Source organism: Zingiber officinale, chromosome 3A (assembly GCF_018446385.1).
Source record: "Zingiber officinale cultivar Zhangliang chromosome 3A, Zo_v1.1, whole genome shotgun sequence".
NCBI lineage: Eukaryota > Viridiplantae > Streptophyta > Magnoliopsida > Zingiberales > Zingiberaceae > Zingiber > Zingiber officinale.
The window spans coordinates 61,309,244-61,333,003 of NC_055990.1; the positions used below are offsets into that span (position 1 = coordinate 61,309,244).

Here is a 23,760-nt window from a genome sequence, read left to right on the forward strand (position 1 = left end):
CACCCTTTTTCTGTCCGCTTACCTGACTTGAGCGTCGGAGGGTCGCCGCAGGGAACCCCTTCCCGGCCCGACTTCTGTGCAGGATCGCCGGAGCTTTGGAGGCCTGCGTCAGCGATTAGGAGAGCGCCACGTGCCCAGCGTCCTTTGGTTCGACGATTCGGACAGGATCAGTATATATAATCTGAGGGTGGGCTGTGAATGATACCTAATATAAGCATAATCATCTTTTGCTATAATTGCTACACTGATAAATAAAATAAATAAATCACGTATCAAAAAAGGTTAATCTTCTCGATCTATCTATATTGGATATTGTATTAGATCATATTACACACCCGAAATAGATATACATATATTTGTACATTTGTGAAACTTCTCTCAATATCCTATTCCCCTCTCCAAAAATACTATGATTCTTAGTTATCTACACATGGTGTATCATGAATGTTATTGATGCAGAGGTGAGTACGGGGTCCACGTGACAGGCTCTTAACTAGGTCAATATATAAGCCACGTAGAACAAGTTCAAAGTTAGTCAACATGGGAGCCACGATCTGATCTTCCGACTTCCCGAGTCTTGATTTGTCAACTTCTCGACTATTGATTTGTCGAGTTTCCAACTCTAAGTCGGCCCAACATCCTGATCGACTTAGTTTTGAGTCAGTTTGATCTCGCAAACTCGTCGAGCTTTCCAACTTCCCGTCTTGTCGAGCACTCCAACTTCTTGACCTCTCAACTTCCTGCATGCGAAGGGACATGATGAGTGAAGGGACATGATCATATGGAGGTTACTATTGGGGTTGCAAGGTTACAAACGCAGTCCCATATTGAAAACACATGGGAAATATCATGAGTTTATAAGAAAAAGATATCTCTATTGGCATGAGGCCTTTTGGGTAGAGCCCAAGAGCAAAATTATGAGGGCTTAGGTTTAAAGTGGACAATGTCATATCATTATGGAGATATCTAAATTCTTTTCGATCTTTCAGTTATTACAACATCCTTTAATGGGATGCATCCTTTGGTTTTCTTTCCAAGAGTTATGTCTCTTAGAATTCTTTCCCTATATAAGGTAAGGGGAGGGAGGTTCTAAGGGGTATCTAATCATGATCATCCAATCTCTTGTTATCTGCATTACTCCATTATTTTCTCCGTTCATTTATCTACTTTATATTATTTGAGGCTCCGTGATGACTTAGGCATCAGAGTTATCTCATCAAAATAACTCCGTGTGAGTCCTCCGACGCATGTTACTCTCTCTAGGAATCGATCACATCTCATTCGAAGCTAATTTGAAGAAGCTAACTAGATTCGACGGAAGTCAACAAAAGCAAGTTTCATGGGATTTGACCCACCCCTTGTTACCGAACCAGAACCGTCATAGCTTGATGTTTAGCCTTAGTCAAGGTTCTGTCAGGACTCATGCGACCGACAAAGACATTTATTAGAAATGTCAAGATAAAGGATCTAACATGATATTTTATTTTATTTTTGTATTATTTTGAAATAAATGTCATTATAAGGTATTTATTATGACACTTAGAAATAAGTGTCATTAAGATAATATCACAATAGATCAATTTTCCTGTAGTGGGAGAGGAAGCGGCGATGGCTTCGGCGGCTTTGATCCGGTTTATGTTTTTAACCTAGCATTTTTTTTATTTTAATTGTGATTTTTTACTTATTACATTTTTATTTAATTACTTACTTTAAGTTTTTCTTTACTTATTTTTTTTAACCATGTTTATTATTGATCGGCTTTTGGGGTTGGATGTATTTTTTTATTATTTACATATTTTTGTTTATTTTTTTTTTTAAAGATAACTATCTTTTAAACTATAATTTAAAAAAAAAATTAAAGTTAGTCAAAACATGCTGGGTCAAAACACATTCCTTTTAATCATGGTCGTAAATAATAATTTTTTTTTATTATTATTTTTTAAACTAATCGCAGCATGTTGCATGCCGTTAATAATTTTAAAAAGTATTCGCAGCGTGCTTATTTTTGCATGCCGTTATTGTTATTAAATATTTATAATATTAACGGCATACTTTTAATGTGCGCTGTTAATATCTAGACGTAATTTTTTCCTTCTTTAAGTTTATACTATTAACAGCGCGCATCAATATGCACGCCGTTAATAATACTATTAACGGCGTGCTTTAATCAAGCTACCGACAAAGGGAGGGGGGGAGGGTGAATTGCTCTGAAAAATAAAATCAACCTTTCTTGTACTTTTGAAATAATAAAGACACTTATATGAATGGAATTGATAAACTAATTAAAATAAAGAGACTATCGATTTTATTTGGTTACAACCAGAAAGGTTGCTAATTCAAGACTTTGAAACACTAAACAAATTCTCCTTTCATCCTAGGTGGAGAAGTCTCTTACAAGGGTTGGAAGCACACAATCAAAATAGTAGAACAGTAAATTGATTCCTATACAAGTGATTCTGAACCACTGAAATTAGGGTTGTATTTATAACCTTATTCCGGGCGCCTGGAAAGGCTCCGGGCGGCCAAACCGCCTTCGCACAGGGGCACCTCACCAAGGCACCTTGGCTAAACTAGACCAGTCAGGGCGCCCGGAGTAGCTCCGGCCGCCTGGACTCCGGGCGCCCGGAGTAGCTCCGGGTGCCTGGACTCCGGGCGCCCGGAGTAGCTCCGGGTGCCTAGACTCCGGGCGTTCAGACCATAGTCAACTTCGAGTTGACTTTTCGCCCGGGTCTTCTACTCCGACTCCGCTCTCTTGGGTGATTTCAGTCATTGGGAATAAGGCTCACTCAAACCCATTTTCCGACCTTCTCGAACAATCTTCTGTTGGTTGCTACTCGAAATATCGTACCGATTCCCCTGTACAAAAATTTTGTACAAGTCCTGAACCTTTCTTAACAACCTATTATGTTTTTTAGAAATTAAATTTGGAATCACAAACAGAACTTAACATTATTGATTCCAAACTCAACTTATCTGTTCTTAGAGGTTTAGACTTGGATCGCAAACGATGCTTAACATTATTGATCCAAATCCACCCATGTTACAAATTCGATTAAATATTTATTTCAGAGATTGACTTCCACGTTAAACATGGTGATGCACTAGGCCTTCTTCGGTATGGGATCATCCACCACTTCCTAGACAAAGTCTTTCAATAAAATTTAATATTTAATCTCCTTATAGTAATCCTAGGCTTAACCAATAAGAATAATCGAATCACAAGATCGAAAAACCAAAGAAACACAGACTCGAAACATAAATTCGATAGCCTAGAATCATTAGCCTTTTGTGTTTGGTATTTCAAGATCTAAACAAAAAGATGAACTAGTTATGATGCGAAAACTAATAACTAGTTTTACCTTTTGTAGCTTATAGACCTTACGATCTTCTGTCGTATTCCTCTTCTTATCTCGGACGTCATGTGGGCGACGATCTACCAAGACGAGAATTCACCCAAGCCTCCTTCTTCTCCTTGCAAGTTTCAGCCAACAACAACCTCCTAGAGATGAAGAACTTCGGCCACCAACCAAGCTCCAAGGGATGCTAAGAAACAATGTCTCCTATCTCTCCTTCTTCCTCTAACAAGATCCGGCCACAAACAACTCATAGAGATGAAGAACCGCCGGCCACCAAGGAAGAAGAATAGGGGAAGAAGAAGGATGAGGGCCGACCACCACTAAGGAAGAGAAGAGAGGAATAATATATGTGTTATTGTGAGGTGAGGCACCTCTTCCCTCTCTTTTATATTCCTTGGTCTTGACAAATAAGGAAAGTTTTAAACATAATTAAAACTTCCTTATTTTATTTGCCAATGGCTAATAAGGAAAATTTAATTAAAAATTTCCTCTTAACCCTTTAATGGCCAGCCCCTACAAGTCCTCCAAACAGGGAAAGTTTTAAACACAAAATTTAAACTTTCTAATTTGTTTCCGAAAATTTTTAAAATAAAAATTTCTCTTTTAAAATTCCCTTCATGGTTAGTTACAAAAGGAAACTTTAATTGAAATCTCTTCTTTAAAATATGTGGATAGTTACATGGAAAGTTTTCTCAAAATTAAAATATTCCTTTTCAATCTACAAATAAGGAAAGATATCAAATCTTTCTTTTAATTTATTGTAGGAAACTATAAAAGGAAAGATTTATAATTTTTAAAACTCTCTTTTAAAACCATGAGGATGGTTACAAAAAAGGAAAGTTTTATCAAAAACTAAAATATTCCTTTTAACTACAAATAAGGAAAGATACGAAACCTTTCTCTTAATCCTTTGTAGAAAGCTATAAAAGAAAAGATTTAAATTTTAAACTCTCTTTTAAAACCGTGGTATCCACATAAGAAAATATTTTAAAAAATTAAAATCCTTTTAATTTATTATGGTCGGTCACCTACTTGGGCTCCAAGCTAGGGCCGACCACCACTTGATCCATCCAAGACTTATCTTGGCCGGCCCTTGCTTGGGCTCCAAGCTTGGCTTGGCCGACCACCTAAGGATGGGTAAGAAGGTGGGCTTTAGGTGGATATAAGACTTTATAAATATGAGGCTATGACAGGGACCGAGAGGAGGAATTGGTTTTGGTCTCCCGATGAACTTGAGTTTCCTGTGTTTGTCCCGAACACCCAACTCGAGTTCATCAATAATAAATCGTACCACTAAAGAGTTATTATTGAACTACCGCACCAATCCCATATAACTATATGGGCTCCTTCTTATCATGAGTGTGTTAATCTTCCTGTGTTTAAGAAATCGAATGTCCACTAATTAAATGAGTACTACAACTCACTTAATTAATAACTAACTTCAAGAGTAGTACCACTCAACCTTATTGTCATGTCAGACTAAGTCCACCTACAGGGTTTACATAACAATCCTTATAAGCTCCTCTTGTGGACATCATCAACCTAGATTCCTAGAACATAGTTTCCTTCTATAATTAACAACACACACTATAAATAATATTATTTCCCAACTTATCGGGTCTATTGATTTATCGAACTAAATCTCACCCACTGATAAATTAAAAAAATAAATACTAAATATATGTGTTTGTTATTATATCAGGATTAAGAGCACACACTTTCATAATAACAAAGGTCTTGTTCTTTTATGTAGTCAGTATAAAAAGAAACTACCTTAAGTGGTCCTGCTCAATACACTCAGAGTGTACTAGTGTAATTTTATAGTCAAGATAAACTAATACCAAATTACACTGTAACTATTTCAATGGTTTGCTCTTATCCATCTTAGTCGTGAGCTACTATTTATAATTTATAAGGAACTGATAACATTATCTTCTATGTGTCACACCACACACCATGTTATCTACAATATAAATTAATTGAACAACTACACTTAGCATATAAATGTAAACATTTGACCAATGTGATTCTTTATTTCAAAATAAATGTTTACAAAAAGCTAGGCTTTTAGTATACACTCTAACACCTTCCACTCTAGTTTCTTGTCCCTTGGAAATGTCGCGTGCCTCCTTCTCGTCCGCTAGCTTACTCTTCTGCAACACCTCATTCCTTAGATGTTAACTCTCTTCCGTTTCGTCCTTCTCGCTAGCTATGTCTTTCACTCAACTTCCTGTGCTCCTATGTTTCTGAACACTTAGACACAAAGGCATCAAACACACACAGAACCTAACTTAACTCGATTGGCCACATCAAAACTAACTCGGGGTACCAACAATCTTCCCCTTTTTGATTTGCATCAATCCGAGTTTGAGTTAGGGAAAAAATATAATAAAAATGTAGAATAACATAACAGTTAAAACTAGAATTTTACAAATTACAAAATTATAAATATAACCTTCCTCTAGACTTAAGCTCTCATCTTTCATTCTCTCCCTTTGATCACAGTAAAAGTAAAGTTGGGGAAAAGTTATAAAAATAAAAATGAAACTATTTCTAAGGGTTAAGCTAAAAGATCTGAATTTTTCAAGATTTAAGGCTCATATTCACAAATTTACAAAAATAATTTAACATTTGGAAAAAAATTTCTTAGAGTGCAACAGAAGTATTTACATATGTAGAAAAATTTTCACAAAAAATTTCTAAGTATTTTAGCATAGATAAGTTATTTTATGTAGAATCATAGTTTTTACTAGTTAAATTTTAAAATTATATTTTTATAAAAATAAAATTTTAAAATATTTTTAAGTACTGAGAATAGAATGAAAAATAAATGAAAATTTAAATTTTTTAAAAATAAGTTTTCAGGATTTTTTAGCTTTAAAAATAAGGTTTTTGATAATTAATCCATATAAAATTTACTATCTATCAAAAATTTACAAAAAAAAATATTTTCAAATAGAATTTCAAGTGATCTATCACCATAAAAAATTTAGACAAAGATTTCAAAAAAAAAAAAAAGATTGTATGAAAAATGTTTAAAATAGACATGATGCTTTTCGAAAATAAATATTTAAAAATAATTTTATTAAGCTAAAAATAATACTGATTTTTCTTGTTATTCAAAAATCAAAATATAACGATAATTTTTTAAAAAAAATAGGTTTGTCAAAATACATATCCAAAATATTTTAAATATTAAATTATGACTTTTCAATAAAAAAATTCATAAAGTAATTTTTAATAAAAAAATTCTGTAAAATTAATGCTAAGTTATTTTTCATTGTAGCAATAGAAGAAAAATTTTAGAAATTAATATTAACAGTAAGCATACGAATTTAATTTTGAAAGTGAAATTAATATAACATGCATAATCATTTATTTAGACTAAATAAGATTTGAGGATCCAAAATAAATTTTTACCTACTGTGTTACAAGAAATTTCTTGGGTATATATTTTTTTGATACTTTTCTAATTTAGCCCTTATGATATTTAAAATACTAATTTAAAATTTTATAATTTTTATAGGTATTTTGATTATTATATGCAAAGTTTCTTGATTTTTCAATTTGATCCTTTAATTTTTTATTTTCATCTTTTAATTTATCATACATTTCTAAGGGGCATGTATTTGCTAAGATTATTTTTAATTCAAAAACTTCTTTTTTCAAATTATTATTTTTCAATTTTAGCTTACATAATGATCTAATTATAGATTTAATATCTGAATATAACTGGTCAGGGGTAGTAAACATACTTCACTTACCAGGTCTGTTTTGAAGCTTGTTTCTTCCTCCTTGCTGTAGCTTTCTTCTGAGGAGCCTCCCCCTTCATCTATGTATTGGTTTCTACTCAAAATATCGTATTGGTTCCCCTGTATAAAAATTTTGTACAAGTCTCGAACCTTTCCTAACAACCTATTGTGTTCTTTAGAAATTAAATTTGGAATCGCAAACAGAACTTAACATTATTGATTCCAAATTTAACTTATCTGTTCTTAGAGGTTTAGACCTGGATCACAAATGATGCTTAACATTATTAATCCAAATCCACCCATGTTACAAATTTGATTAAATATTTATTTCAAAGATCAACTTCCAGGTTAAACATGGTGAGACACTAGACCTTCTTGGGTATGAGATCATCCACCACTTCCTAGACAAAGCCTTTCAACGAAATTCAATATTTAATCTCCTTATAATAACCCTAGGTTTAACCACTACGAACAATCGAATCACAAGATCGAAAAACAAAAGAAACACAAAATCGAATCATAAATATGAAACCTAGAATCGTTAGCCTCTTGTATTTGGTATTTCAAAATCCATACAAAAGATGAACTAGTTATGATGCAGAAACAAAACTAGCTAGTTATACCTTTTGTAGCTTATAGACCTCACGATCTTCTGTCGTATTCCTCTTCTTATCCCGGATGTTGTGTGGGTGATGATCTACCGAGATGAGAATCCACCAAAATCTTCTTCTTCCTTCCAAGTTTCAACCACCAACAATCTCCTAGAGATGAAGAACTTCGGCCACCAACCAAGCTCCAAGGGATGCTAAGAAACAATATCTCATATCTCTCCTTCTTCCTCTAACAAGATCCGGCCACCAAGAACTCCTAGAGATGAGATGCCGCCAGCCACCAAGGAAGAAGAATATGGGAAGAAGAGGGCTGACCACCACCAAGGAAGAGATGAGAGAAATAATAGATGTGTTATCTAATGGGCCAACCCCTCCCTCTCTTTTATAATCCTTGGTAATGGCAAATAAGGAAAGTTTTAAACATAATTATATTTTCCTTGCCAATGACTAAAAAGAAAAATTTAATTAAAACTTCCTTTTAATCTTTCAATGGCCGGCCACATCATGTGCACTAAACAAGGCAAGTTTTAAACATAAAATTAAAACTTCCTTATTTGTTTCTAGAAATTTTTAAAATAAAAATTTCTCTTTTAAATTCCTTTCATGGTTGGTTATAAAAGGAAACTTTTATAAATTAAAATATCTCTTTTAAAACATGTGGATTATTACAATTAAGGAAAGTTTTCTCCAAAAATTAAAATCTTCCTTTTAACTATAAATAAGGAAAGATATCAAACTTTTCTCTTAATCCTTTGTAGAAACTATAAAAGGAAAGATTTAATTTTTAAAATTCTCTTTTAAAATCATGGTTTCCACATAAGGAAAGATTTTAAAAATAAATTTCCTTTTATCTTTTATGTGGTCGGCCACCTAAGCTTGGGCTCCAAGCTAGGCTAGCCACATCTTATTCCCATCCAAGTCTTGGTTTGGCCGGCCCTTACTTGGGCTCCAAGCTTAGCTTGGCCGGGCACCTAAGGATGGGTAAGAAGGTGGGTTTTAAGTGGATATAAGACTTTATAATTAAGAGACTACGACAGGGACCGAGAGGAGGAATTGGTTTTGGTCTCCCGATGAATTTTAGCTTCCCGTGTTCGCCCCGAACACCCAACTCGAGTTTATCAATAATAATTCATACCACTAAAGAGTTATTATTGAACTACCGCACTAATCCCATATTACTATATGAGCTCCTTCTTATCATGAGTGTGTTACTCTCCTTGTGTTTAAGATATTGAATGTCCACTAATTAAATGAGTTACTAACAACTCACTTAATTAATATCTAACTCCAAGAGTAGTAACACTCAACCTTATTGTCATGCCGGACTAATTCCACCTATAGGGTTTACATGACAATCCTTATGAGCTCCTCTTGGGGACATTATCATCCTAGATTGCTAGGACACAATTTCCTTCTATAATCAACAACACACACTATAAATAATATTATTTCCCAACTTATCGGGCTTCTTGATTTATCGAACTAAATCTCACCCACTGATAAATTAAAGAAATAAATACTAAATATATACGCTTGTTATTATATCAAGATTAAGAGCACACACTTTCATAATAACAAAGGTCTTGTTCTTTTATGCAGTCAGTATAAAAAGAAACTACCATAAATGGTTCTGCTCAATACACTCAGAGTGTACTAGTGTAATTTTATAGTCAAGATAAACTAGTACCAAATTACACTATGACGATTCCAATGGTTTGTTCCTATCCATCTTAGTCGTGAGCTACTATTTATAACTCATAAGGAACTGATAACATGATCTTCTGTGTGTGACACCACACACCATGTTATCTACAATATAAATTAATTGAACAACTACACTTAGCATATAAATGTAGACATTTGACCAATGTGATTCTTTATAAATGTTTACAAAAAACTAGGCTTTTAGTATACACTCTAACAATCTCCCACTTATACTAAAAGACTATGCTGTCATAAACCCTGCCATACATCTGATTCCCAACCCCTCAACATGCCTATCAAAAGCTCTTCCCTTAAGGGCCTTAGTGAAAGGATCTTCCAGGTTATCAAAGATTTTGATGTTCAGAAGACAGCATTCCACACTAGATACGGACATTATGAATTTTTGGTAATGTCATTTGGGCTTACCAATACTCCAACGATATTTATGGATTTGATGAACCGTATTTTTCTGGAGTATTTAGATTAGTTCGTTATCATCTTCATTGACGATATTTTGATCTACTCGTGTTCCGAGGAGGAACATGCATAACATCTTCACATAGTCTTGGACTCTTCGACGACATTGATTATATGCAAAGTTCAGCAAGTGTGCTTTTTGGCTATCCTCAGTCGGTTTTCTTGGACACGTGGTGTCTAGCCGAGGTATTTTCGTAGACCCTCAGAAGATCGAGGCTATCACCAGCTGGGAGCAACCGAAATCAGTTCAGGAGATCTGCAGTTTCTTGGGATTGGCCGAATATTATAGACAGTTCATTGAGGGTTTCTCTTGCATTGCTATGCTACTGACACGCCTGACCAGGAAAGACATAAAGTTCACGTGGTCAGAAGCCTACGAGACCAGCTTTCAGGAGCTGAAGCGGAGATTAGTGTTGACACCTGTTTTGGTTTTGCCCTCTTGATGCAGCATGGTAGGGTAGTCTCCTATGCTTCTCATCAATTGAAGGAGTATGAGAAGAACAACCTAATACATGATTTGGAGCTGGCCGCCATTATCTTTGTTTTGAAGATTTGGCGACATCATCTGTATGACATTACATTTGAGATTCTTACTTATCATAAGAATCTCAAATATCTTTTTACTCAAAAAGAACTCAATCTCCGACAGAGGAGATGGATGGAGTTCCTGAAGGATTATGATTGTACCAATAGCTACCACCCGGGGAAAGCTAATGTGGTTGCCGATGCACTTAGCCAGAAGTCCAGAGGGACTTTAGCGTGCCACCAAGTTTTGGTCACAAGCTTGATTTAGGGTTTCTCCAAGTTGGGCCTTGAGGAGCAGAGACAGACAGAGTAGGGTATTCTGGTTACCATGGTTGCTAAGTCGTCGATCAGGACTAGGATCCGGGAGGCCCAAGTCGGTGATCAGCACTTACAGTCCATTGGCAGCCAGATAACTTCCGGGCAGCAGACCGAATTCACCCGAGATGAGAAGGGCATTATTTATTTCTAAGACAGGTTATACGTACCTCAATCTCACTCGATCTTGGAGGAACTACTTCAGGAGGTATATCGCTCTCGATTTACGATCCACCCAGGAGGAACTCGCATGTATCGAGATTTGAGGCGTTCCTATTAGTGGAACGACATGAAGAAAGACATCGTAGAACTTGTAGCTAGATGTCTAGTCTATTAGTAGGTGAAGGCTGAGCACCAGAGACCTGCCAGATTACTTCAGATGATTCCGATTCTAGAATGGAAATAGGAGCACATCATTATGGAGTTTATGGTGGGATTGCCTAGGACACGACGAGGCCATGACGCGATTTAGGTGATCGTTGACCGATTAACCAAATATGCACACTTCTTAGCGATCCGGACGACCGATTCTTTGGATCGATTAGTAGAGTTCTATTGTCGTGGGATCATCTGATTGCATGGTGTCCCTTTGAGCATTATATCAGATAGAGACCCACAGTTCACATCCTGATTCTGGCAGAGTCTGTAGCAGGCATTGGGCACACAACTCTGATTCGGTATAGCATTCCATCCGCAGACAGATGGACAGTCAAAGTGGACCATCCAGACTCTAGATAATTTGCTGAGGTCTTGCGTTATGGATTTTGAAGGCAGCTGGGAGGACCGCTTGCCATTAGTAAGAGTTCGCCTACAACAACAACTATCATTTGGCTATTCAGATGGCACCGTTTGAAGCGTTGTATAGTAGGTCTTGTCCGACACCCACCCTCTGGGAGGAGGTTGGGGAGGCCCAACTGCTAGGACCTCAGAGAACTTAGTAGGAGGTAGAGTTGGTCCGCACTATTAGATGGAGGATGTTCGAGGCGCAGGACCGTCAGAAGAGTTATGTTGATTGAAGACGTAGACCCTTGGAGTTCGCTACTGGCGACCATGTATTTATGAGAGTCTCACCCATGAAAGGGGTGAAGAGATTTGGTCTCCGAGGTAAGCTAGCTCCACAATACATTAGGTCTTTCCAGATCTTGGAGAGGAGATATGTGCCTGACCTAGCACATGTTCTATCAGACATATCAGTTCTCATTCAGCCTGGCGTTACCTACAAGGAGGTTCCGATACGAATTGTGGACCACAAAGAGCGTCAGCTGTTGAACAAGACTATCTGACTGGTTAAAGTCGGATGGTAGTATCATTCTGACGAGAAGGCTACCTGGGAGCTCGAGGTTACGATCCAAGCTTGATATCCCCAACTTTTCTCTTGAGATATGTGAGTTAGTTTTCCGTTCAACATTTATACTGTTTGTCTATTTTTAGTACTTGTTGATGGTAATTAACAAAAAATTAGGGGATCAAATTTTTATTAGTGGTAGAGAATGTAAAATACGGTACCTAAATACTAATTAAATAATAAGGTTATTTGAGAAATAATATTATTGGAATTTTTAGGAATTTTTCTAGATTTAATCGGAGCTCGTATGATGTATGTATAGGGGGGTAAATTATTGTGCTAGGAGAAAGCCTGTTTAAGCTATCCTATTTGAATGAGGAAATGTTTGATTTTTTTTTAATTATTTCTTTTCTTTTCCTTCGTTTCTTACCCGTGCCCTAAGCCTCCCGACACCTTCTTCTCTTCATCTTCCTCAACCGATGTCGCCCTCGCGTCACCTCGCGACGCCTCTCCTCCCTCGCATACATAATGTAAGGTAATAGGTTGCTAAACGCGCAAACGCACAGCGGAAAAACCTATTACCCCAGAGGATCCATGCGAAGGGAAACAAAGAAAACTTTATACTAAGTTAGATCTAACATAGCATGAGATATTATACCTTTGTAGCGTGCTCACGGACTCCCGACGACAGCTCGGATCACAGCACGATCTCGCGTTCGCGCCTCTACGGTATCCACACGAACAAGTGTTCGTTTGTTTCACAAACTCACAAAAGGAGAAAGGTTGTACTATCAACCTTGAAGGTGGATTTTCGGCCAAGGAGAAGAGGAGCAAGAAGAATGAAGATTAAGTCCAAAATGAAGAGCAAAAAGCTTAAGTATTTTCATCCAATGAAACACTTAATTAGCATTAATGGCCTTAATGAGCATTTACACTCCATTAAGGACCAAACTTGTAACTCTTCATTTTGAATGAGTGTAACTCCTCATTTCAATTTCAAAAATTGAATGAGATAAATAATCATTGAATTTCAAAATTCAATGATTATTTCCATTAATCTTCACTTGAGTCTAACTCAAGTCTCCTCACTTGAGTCTAACTCAAGTCTAATTCACTCGAGTCTAACTCAAGTCTAATTCAATCGAGTCTTTACTCAATTGATCTCATGCAATTCAAATTCAATGAATCACTATTTCATTAATTTGAATTGACTCCTTGAGTCTAGTTTGAATTGGACTTAATCTAACAATTAGATCCAATTGAGTCCAACTCAATATGTCCAATTCGGATTAGACTTAATCCAATGATTCATCATATGAATCCATCTTCAAATCTACTTGTTCTTTGTGTGTGACCCAATAGGTTCTCGTAATGTTGGCAATGTACCTAAATCAACATTTAGATACATAAGCAATAAGTGACATCTAGCATGGCATCATTGCTACCTAAGTGACGAGAAGGTCAAGATCCGACCTAACCTGTCCGTGACTATTATCTTGTATGACTTTGTCCCTCTATCCTTGATATCTAGGTTGATCAATGAGGCATAAACCGTGTCATCCTTTTATCAACCTTTGTGTTTTTTGATCTCTAAGTAGACACACTCAATCAAATAAGTTCAATATATCATATTGACTCATTTGAGCATGACCATGCTTTTCTTGTGTCCTACTAATCAAGGGGCCCACAAATATCGTTTCCGTCATATTGAAGGGATACATCCCATCTACATCACTCACATCCCTCCACATAATTCATCGCATACCCAGTGATCGACTTTATTGTCCACCTTGTTACAGGTGACGTTTGCCGATACCAAAGTACACAACTCCTTATGTAGGGAACCGTAGTGACTTCAGGTCCAAGGACAATTCATACCAATAGTCACATGAGAATGTTTATGGCACTCATATAATGATCCATGAAACATTCTTATGGCGGGTCATTCAATATATATTCTTTAATATATACTCATGTGTCAACCTGATATCTCATATCCATGACTTGTGAGATCAAGTCATCCGTTGACCTACATACTAGTCTCAACGCATTAATATTGTCATTGTATATTAATGCTCGACTAGGAATAGTTAAGAGTAGTGTTCTCTACAATATCTCACTATCAATTCAACCAATTGATATATTGTAGATAAGAACCTACTACCCAAGGATATTATTATACTTATTCAATTGGCACTGAATTGAAATAAATATAATATATAACTTTGTCTTTTATTAATAATGATATGTGATACAATAATGTGCCCTTTACAATCATCTCATAATTGGAACTATGGCTAATACTAACACATAACCCCTCGGCCAAGGAAGCCTCAAGCCCTCTCCTTTCTCCCCGCGTCACCTTCCCCTCCTCTTCCCGTCGCCTCCTCACCGCGGAGATCCCAATTGCGCCGGCACCACCGATGGGTAAGCTTCCCAATTCCTCCACCGTTGCCTCCTCGACCGATCACTGTCTAGTGTCGGGTCTTCCCCTCTCGATCTGCCGGTTTCCCTTTCTTCCTCGGCCTTCTGCGGACGGACGCACTCGTTGCCGACACTTACCGCCTTTGCCTTGATCTCCCCGACGGGTCTCTGTCTTCCCCTAGAACGACGACCCTGACCAGGAGTCGGTTGACGTGTTGGCTGCCCACAGCCTCACTGAGCGGAGCCCTAGCCGACGATCCACCATCTACGATCTTCTCCTTCCTTTGTCATAGCCGAAGCAGATCTGTCGCAACCCTAACGTGAGAGCTTTGATCGACCAGCCTTCTTCTCCTTTCCGACCAGATGAGCATCGACTAAGTAGTGCCTCACCCAGGGCCTTCTTATGGCTACACTGAGGTGAACGACTAATTCTAGCTTGAAGTGAGGTTATTGTTTATACCTACTGCTGATTTTTGGTGTTGGTGTTTGAGATCAGTAGCTCAACTATGGATCTGGGCATCACTGTTGGATGATGATCCATAGCTTTAGCCACAATTTCCAGCAGCAAGCTCTTTGGTCGTGAGTTGACAAAAGGATAATTGAATTTAGGTAAATTGTGGATTTATTAAGGTTGAAACTCGATTAACCTGAGTTTTAGGTGATGAACTTGTTGTTAACCCTAATCTTTTGATGTATGGAATTATTTAGGATTAGGATTAACGACTTGGCTTATGATAGAACTTAGTAGTACTATATGTTCTGTGTTGCAGGATACTAGTAGGAGGCATATCTCGACGTGGAGATTGTTTGTTACGACCTTTTTTTGAGGCGGGTACTTTGATTTATCTTTTGATATTGTCATCTGATATGCTTAGTAGGTTATAACTTGCAGTTATAGGTATGTTTGTTTCTGTTTGGTATGTCAGTACTTGATACCTGTAGCATGCCTTATTTGTTGTTTGCTATACATCCATGCTTATACCCTCTTGATTATTGCCATGTGTATTATGTTCATAGAGGTAGTGGCATACCATACCTTATTGTGTACAGGACTAGTTATTTGTCATACCAGTCAGGTGTACCTTGATCATTTTATTGGATCCATTTACTTTTTGGTGCATACTTTATGGAGGTGGATATGGTCAGGATTTACATGCTTAGTGACATGCACCATCTTACATGATTGCATGTTGAGCGATTGTCGGCTCTATTATTGTTGAGCACATCGCCAGTTATATGGATCTGCACACACAACCACTCATGGGTTAGTGGTATATCAGGCATGGTGTGTTGCAGCAGGTTGCTCTGTCAAGGGCTCCGCTGGTCCGCTCATGGGTAGTGTGATTGCAGCGTGGTAGCAGAATAGGGATCCCTCCTCTGAACTGACTTAGGGAGATGATAACATTGAGCTCCCCTACTTATGATTTGGGGTAAGAGGATAGGCGTACTCCGATAGTATCCTGTCCACTCGGTCACTCAGGAGTAGTGATAGCAGAGTGCACAGTTGTCATAGCTCTACCCACTCGTAGGGGTGTAATCGAGCCGAGCCGAGCCAAGCCGAGCCGAACTCTTGAATGTTTGAGTTTGGCTCGTTTATAATCGAGCCGAGCTCAAACTTTATTTAACTAATATATTCATAGTTCATGAGCTTATTCGAGCTTTTATCGAACCTAAACGAGCTTAATAAATATAAATTATAAATTTAAATATTCATTAAAAACTAAATTATATATTTTAAAAAAATTATAATATTCTTGTTAAAATTTATAATTTTATTCTATTAAATAAATTTAATATATTTGTCTATGTTTTTCATAAGTAGAGTGTAAAATCTATAAATTCAATATCAAAACTATTATTTTTTATTTAAAAATTGATTCATGAGCTTAACGAACATGTTCACGAACTAACGAGCTGAATATTGTGAAGCTTGAGCTTGGTTTGTTTATCTTAACGAGCCTAATTAAACGAACTCAAACGAGCTTTTATCGTATCGAGCTTCGAATAGCTCATGAGCGGCTTGACTCATTTACACCCCTACCCACTCGGTCTCATCATTGTGTGTGAGATGGCTGACTGACGTCAGGGGTGACCATGTCATTTGTATCATATGCATGTATTACATTATTACTTATGATTGCTGCATTTGTTTGGGTTACATATGATTAACATGCATACAAAAGACATGAGGTATCTGGTCTGACTACCCTTATGTCAGGATAGGAGGCCATGATGAGTACAATTCTTCTTTACTTTTCAGTTTTCGCATTTCCTGTTATTGATCAGGAGACTGTACTCCATGATTATTACTATTAGATATATCTTACTATGCATGTCAGTTTGATATCCGCTGAGTTGTTTGAACTCACCCCATTGCTTTATTTCTATTTTAGGTTGAGGCTGTCAGGAGGTTCTAGTCACTAGTCCCCCACCTCGTGTAGATATAGTTTTCTACTTTCAGACTTTGTGTCATTGTTTTGTGATCTACATACGTGTGATGTGTAGATCTTGTACTCGTGGATTTTTATATCTAGATTTTGGTCCATTACCCTTGTTTTCTGCTGCCATAGTTTTCCGTTGTGGGTTGTGTTTTACTCGAGCAGTGGAGTAGGTTTATTAAACTACGTGGTTGTGTCAGCTGGAGGCTGTATTATTATAAAATGCGTGGATTGTTTGTCATATTTTATTGTATATATTCCGACCATGTTGGCCGAGGATTATGATACCCTAAGGGCTATGTAGTGAGGTTCCATATTATCACCAGTATAGGAGAGATTCTGTCGAAATTTCTTCTGACAGAGACTCTCCTGGGACGTGATAGATTTCCTCATCAATAACTGACTATAAATCATCTCAAATCAATAAATTTTATGGATAATAATATAATTTATTATATTCATATTTAATATAAGTATTGATCAAAGACAATGAAGATCTTTCCGAGACTATAAAACAAGAAATGAAAAATGCAAAACAAGTCTTTCAAAATTCAAGTTCAACTAGAGCATCATAGGTGTAAAATTGCCCAAAGGATTTCAACCATTCAGTAATGAGTTCCATACTCAAATTTAGGATTTTAGATCCCAACAGTTTCATATTTCTGCATTACAAAAGTTAGAGAAAGCAATTCTAGAAACTCTGACAGACCAACTATATATTTCTGCATTACAATATGTACCTCATTTTGATTTCCAATTGAACCAACTATAAAACAACTATTGATGAAACATCCAAACAAATTAGAAATTAGAAATCTTTCTACAATACAGAATTCTCTATTAGAGAAGCTACATATAACCAAATTTAGGAGTCAAACATCTTAATTAGAATTTAGTCAATTTGTCACCCGGCTATTCAAAACCATTCGAAGAATGCCCCTTTACTCCACTTGCACAATATCATAAACTGAAATTTCCACCTCTTGATCAAATCATTATATTATTCAAATATAATATATATGTTTTAATATTCCGACAATTTTAAGATGAAATTTTAGATTTTTACCCAATCATATATTTATAAATACAAATCTAATTTCTCTCAAATTCATATATTAATTCTCTTAATTAGTTTATCAAATTTATAAATATATTATCAATTATATTAATTTTAAATTCTTATTGAATTAAGTTTATAATTGCTATAAAAAAAAGCAAATAACAATTTGGTTTTTTCCTATATTTGCTAATTGATATTATAACAGATGTAAAAAAGTAAATAAATAAAATAATGATCTCAATTTTAGAAATTACTATTTTAGAAATATTTCATACCTTAGTTGTTGTTCGATATTATTATTTAACGTTTAATTATGAGAATTATATAACCTATCCTCGTGATTTCCTCGACAAATAAATAAGGGGCGGCGGCGATACTTCGATCCCAACGCCTTTGCTCGCCTCTTGATGGCGGACCCCGACAACACCCCGTGTGAGCCGCCTGCGGTCCGTCGCCATCGCCGTCGCCGCCGCAGCTCAATTGGATGCCGCCGTAATGATGTGCAGCAGCAGGATGTCCCAGCGGAGGACCGCCTCACTTCCCTCCCCGAAGGCCTCCTCTTCTGCGTCCTCTCCTTCCTCCCCATCAAGCAGTGCGTCGCCCTCTCGGCCCTCTGTTCCGACTTCCGCCTCCGCCTCCCCTCCCTCATACCCCGACTCGACACCTTCAGCCTTTACGTCGTCGGCGATGTCATCCCCCAAGAGCACACCTTCCCCCGCGCCCTGATCCGCCAATGCCACATCCGCTTCTCCGACGTCACATATTTATCCAAACGCCCCGAGCGGCTGCTCGTCAAGGATCTCGTCGAGTCGGGCGTCCAAGATCTCACCCTCGAATGCTCCAACGAGCATTGGATTAATACCAGCTTCAGGAGAAATTGCAGGTTCTTGAGCATCAGGTCGCTGAGGAGTCTCTCCTTGCACAGAATCACGTTCCGCCACCGTCCGCCAATTGCCTGCACCCTTCTCACCTTCCTCAAAATGGAATATTGCAGCCTTCTCGACCATGATTTCCTGTTCACCTTGCTCGCCTCCTGCCCTTTCCTCGAGACTCTGCATTTCTTGAGTTGCCACAACTTATACATGAGCAAACTAAGCATCCACTCCGCCTCCATCAAGCATCTAGTCGTATTATACAAGACTCTCATCTTCCCCCTCATCGACATCCACTGCCCAAAGCTTGAGTCGCTCACCGTCAACACCACTGCGCTGCGCATTGAAGCGCCCAAGGTCCGGAACGCGTCATTACTGCTTAGCCTCAATCCACATGCAGATCCTTCAAATGCATTGATGGAGTTTCTCGGAACTCCTCCTTTTCGAACAGCTGTTTTTCAAATGACAGCCGTTTGTCTCATGCTGAAGCTGAATTCTAGCACAATCCCAAACGTGAGAGAAGATCGATGAAGCTGACATTCATATTTTATTCATACTCTAACATAATTCGCTTTGTTGACAGATATTAGCAGCAGAAAACGAACTTGATAGATTTATTTATCCGGAAATCAAAGAGTACGCCGTGATCTTCAACTTTGACTTCAATCTGAAAGATCAATCATCATCAATGATATTAACCCAGCTGCTCCAGGCGTACAATGATTACAATTCTGTGTTTGATATACAGAGCACCAATGAAACAACAAGGGTCGATCACTTGCTTCATGGCTCTACCGACGTAGAGCTAATTAAATTACAAATGAGCATGCCCGAGAAGATGTTTGAAGGGTTTCTCTCGAATCCGGAGAAGATGGAGGAATTAAAGCAAGTGGTATTGCAAAAGCTGAGAAGTCGCACCAGCAGAGAGCAGTTCAATGATATATTAGCATCCAACGAGCCCCTAGTCGAAGTATCCTCCAGTATCACTAACTGCATTGAAATGAAATTTTAGTACAATCGATATGAATGTTTTCGCCCTTTGTTGGATTTGAGTCTCAGTTCATGCATTTGTATTGACTAGTTTATGATTTGCTAGCTTTTGATTACCTTTAATGATTATAAAATATGCTAATAAGATGAATGTTGAGGTACAGGTAATGATATGAATGTATATTGATCTAGTAGTTATCAAAGTGAAGGTTTAGTTTGATTTGCACAACATGATTTAATCTGCAAACCCAAAAATAAATTTACTTAGTTTCCAACACCACTCTAACACATCATTTGTTAGATTTCACTACATCCAATAATATACTTATAAATCCAAATCTAATGTCTCTAAAATTCATATATTAACTCTCTTACCTAGTTTATCAAATTTATAAATACATTATCAATTATATTAATTTTTAATTAGTATTTAATCAAGTTTATAATTGCTAAAAAACAATAACCGTTAGATTTTTAACTATAATTACTAATTGAAATTATAACCTATGTAAATAAGTAAATAAATAAAAATAATGATTTAAATTTTAGAATTAATTTTTAAAAATTACGTTAGGTCAATCAACAAAGAACCAATCATTCTCATATAATTTATTTATTTTTAATTACTATTTCAGAAAATTTTAATACTATATTTTTTCTATATTATTATTTATCGGTTCAGTTAGAAGAATTATTCAACAAGCGATAGAGATATTTCGATCCAGACGTCCAAGGTCTCACTGATCCTATCCGAAAATCGAGTCGACGGAAGCTGGGGATGAGTGCTCTCGTTGACCGTGCGTAGACTCCAGGCGGAGCGGACCTACAACCACAACCATGTCAGTGCCGAGCTAGGAAAGGATTTTCTGACGTTGACTCTCCGACGCTCAAGTCAATCATTGGCGATGTGGAAACAGTGGAACAAAGAAGGAAAGGAACAGTAGCAACAGTAATGTGCTCATACCTCCGACGAACCTTGGACCTCTTTATATAGGGCTTCCACAGCACATGCACACGCTTCCCAAGGCATGCACACTTCTCAAAGTTTTCTATGAAAAGATGTATCAGTAAAGTGTCACTGACACAATACCTTAACAAGCCGAGCATATCTCTGAAGTGACAGTGGAAGCTTCCGCCGTACAATCTTCTGTCTGAACTAGCCACCGACCATGCCGCCTGTCAGCGGCGCTCCCTCCTAAAGGGATATCGACAGATTCTCCTTTTGTCTGCTACAAGGCTGAGCGGAAGAGCCGAGCAGCTTTCAGCTATTTGAGCTCCACCTGCCACTGGTCGAGCGAGATAGCCACTCGATCGGTGTTCAACTATCAATGTGTTCCGTTGTTGTGCCGTGCGGGATTGCCACTCAGCTGTAATATTATTATGTCTGAATGTAGTCTGCTCGATCGTAACTCCTGCTTCGTTGATTTCAAAGATTGATATAAAGCCGAGCGGGGCGGCCGCTCGGTGTATCTTTGCAGATACTTGGGCCTTGATTTTTTGAGCGTCGGATGCTCGGTGTATTACCGAGCTGTGCTGATGTTGGAGCGGATCTTCCTTATCCCGGTCAGGCGAGTAGGCTGTCCGACTAGCCAGTTATATAGGAGCGTTGGCTGCCTTGACTTTGACCTCTACCGCGGCATTGATCTTCCGCGGGGTGGGTCCCTCCTTATCATCGCATCACATGCCTCCCTCTCAAGTCTAGTCGAATGAGGCTGCAAGTCCGACTGACTGGACGAGAAGTTGTTTGTAGTTTATCTTCCGAGCGGCTGCTGTCCTCCCCTTGACTCAGCTCGGAACTGTGTGGCCAGGGATTGGCCATAGGCCCCACAACTTAGGCCTATTGGCCCGCTTGGCTTTCATACTTAGGCCTTTTTCTTCTGGCTCACGTAGACGAACGCGGTTGGGTATGATATCATTCAGATATCTTAGAAATTGTGTCGATCCCAGCACATTAAGGTTGAGCGTTTTCTCATACCTCCATTAAATGCTGACCTGTGGCAGAGCTACACGTGTCACGCCCCCACTTGCCACACGCCTGACACGACAGACGCTGATTCGACGTCTCGACGGTTCAAAATCAACGGTTTGATCCTCGCCTAGGTTTTCACGACCAAAATCGGACGGCTCCGCTCGGCCGAGTGCGAGTTTATAAACTCACGTCGTCGGCCCTTCGCCCTCACTCGCGTCTGCTTCCGGTTTTCGCGACCGCTGCTCTCCGTTCCTGTGCGATTTGCTCCGGCGGTCTCCTTCGCACCCCCTCTAGCAACCTTCCCCGTAAGTTTTCTTTCCATCTTCTCTGCTTTCTATCCGCGACCTTTCCTTTTGCTCCCGGTGACCCCCCGGCGACCTTTTTACTCCTTCGATTATCTTTCTTCCTTCGGTTTTGCTTTCTATTGCAATGGCAAGTCCTTCACAGCCTTCGACCATTGTTCTCGGACTCTGGTACACCACCATGGAGTCCCGATTCGATGCGGGCGATGCTGAGGCTCTGAAAAATGCATACGAACTTCCCCTTGATCATGAAATCATTTTGACCTCTCCATCCGATCGATCAAGAAAAGAGGTATAAGATCTACGGAAGGCATTTGTCCACTAATACAAAATATATGGATTACTTAGCAAAATGCACTAGAAATTACTCAGTGTATCCATTGTCTATGATACATGCACAAAATCTTAGTACATTGCAAGCTTTGCATATTTATTCATTCAATCTTTTTGTAGTAACTATCAGTTGTACTTTGTTGCTTTTTTACAAATTGTCAATTAAGTCAATTAAAGCATGAACTATAATTGTTACCTCAATATTCAGAGAGAAACAGTTAGCGCCCACTAAGGCCCCAATGGATCACAAGCATAGATCCAACCTACATAAGTCATATATGGTTTTGGAATATAGTAAAAAACAATGATATATAAAATAATCATACTACGTGCCTGTGCATATTCCAGTATGTTCTTCTGGATATTTTTCAGTTTCAACTTTGCTTTAACTTTAGGAAATGTGACATAGTAAGAGAATATAGAAAAACCTGAAGTCTTTGAAAAGCTAAGAAAAACAACCATCACGTTACACAATACATACCTGAACATAGTGGTTTCAATTCGTATTGTAAATGAATATTATTATAGGATATTTGTAGAATTTTGATCAATGCGTGATGAAATCATCATGCGACCATGAGACAGGGTGGAAGGATGGAGGGTATTTTGTAGATGATTAAGCAGTTCATGATGAAATCTAACAAGAAACCAAGAGACTGCAGGATGGATAGTATGGAGGATTCTTATCTTGCATCTTCTTAGCTTGTTAAACCTAAGAGAATAGATGATTGCTTTTCTGAGAGTAAACAAAAAAGGACCACTAAATCAGAGTGAGAACCTCACAAGTACACCGTTGAAGAATTAATACCCATTTAAAGAAAAGATCATCAAATTTACAGAGTGGGCAATGAACTATTAGCTCAGAATCCTGAGGTTACAGGATCGAAAACATATGAGATGAGCAAACCGTATTAGTACTTGCAACAACATAGAAGATATTTGATACTTGAGTTGCATGATATGATACTAAAGTGTTTGCTATATGCTTTGAGAACGACGACGGAAAGATGAGATGCCTCTCAGGCTCATTATTCCCTTTAAATTATGTATATTGACTTTTATATATTTTCAAAATTTTATTTTATAAAAACTTAATTGGGACCTTTTGATGAAGGAAATCTTGACATTTATGGGGATTTTTTTTTACTGTTAGTAAAACAAATCAAACAAAATAAATAAAAATTAAACTAACAATTACATATATTTAGTAACAATTACCGACGCTCAATGAAGTAGTAAATTGCCGAGCGGAAGGGCTAAGAGAGGGCAGGACATAATGGGCACGCCGATCGGCTGGCGCGGGAAATTAAGTCGGTCGGCCGGGCGGTGGTTGAAGGATAGGAACAT

General features: G+C 37.8%; 1 protein-coding gene across 1 annotated transcript; it reads left to right on the forward strand.

Annotated features, from left to right (window-relative positions):
* Window positions 1-18,304: 18,304 nt before the first annotated feature.
* On the forward strand, window positions 18,305-19,834 carry LOC122053789 (F-box/FBD/LRR-repeat protein At3g26920-like). Its single transcript, XM_042615750.1, has 2 exons — window positions 18,305-19,332; window positions 19,403-19,834. The coding sequence occupies exons 1-2, from the start codon at window positions 18,355-18,357 to the stop codon at window positions 19,829-19,831; spliced, it is 1,407 nt and encodes a 468-aa protein (XP_042471684.1). The 5' UTR covers window positions 18,305-18,354; the 3' UTR covers window positions 19,832-19,834.
* The last annotated feature ends 3,926 nt before the right edge of the window (window positions 19,835-23,760 follow it).

Coding starts and splice junctions, on each gene's coding strand:
- LOC122053789 (XM_042615750.1), top strand. CDS start 18,355: ATGGCGGACCCCGACAACACCCCGTGTGAGCCGCCTGCGGTCCGTCGC. Junction 19,333..19,402: donor ATTCTAGCACAATCCCAAAC/GTGAGAGAAGAT, acceptor CTTTGTTGACAG/ATATTAGCAGCAGAAAACGA.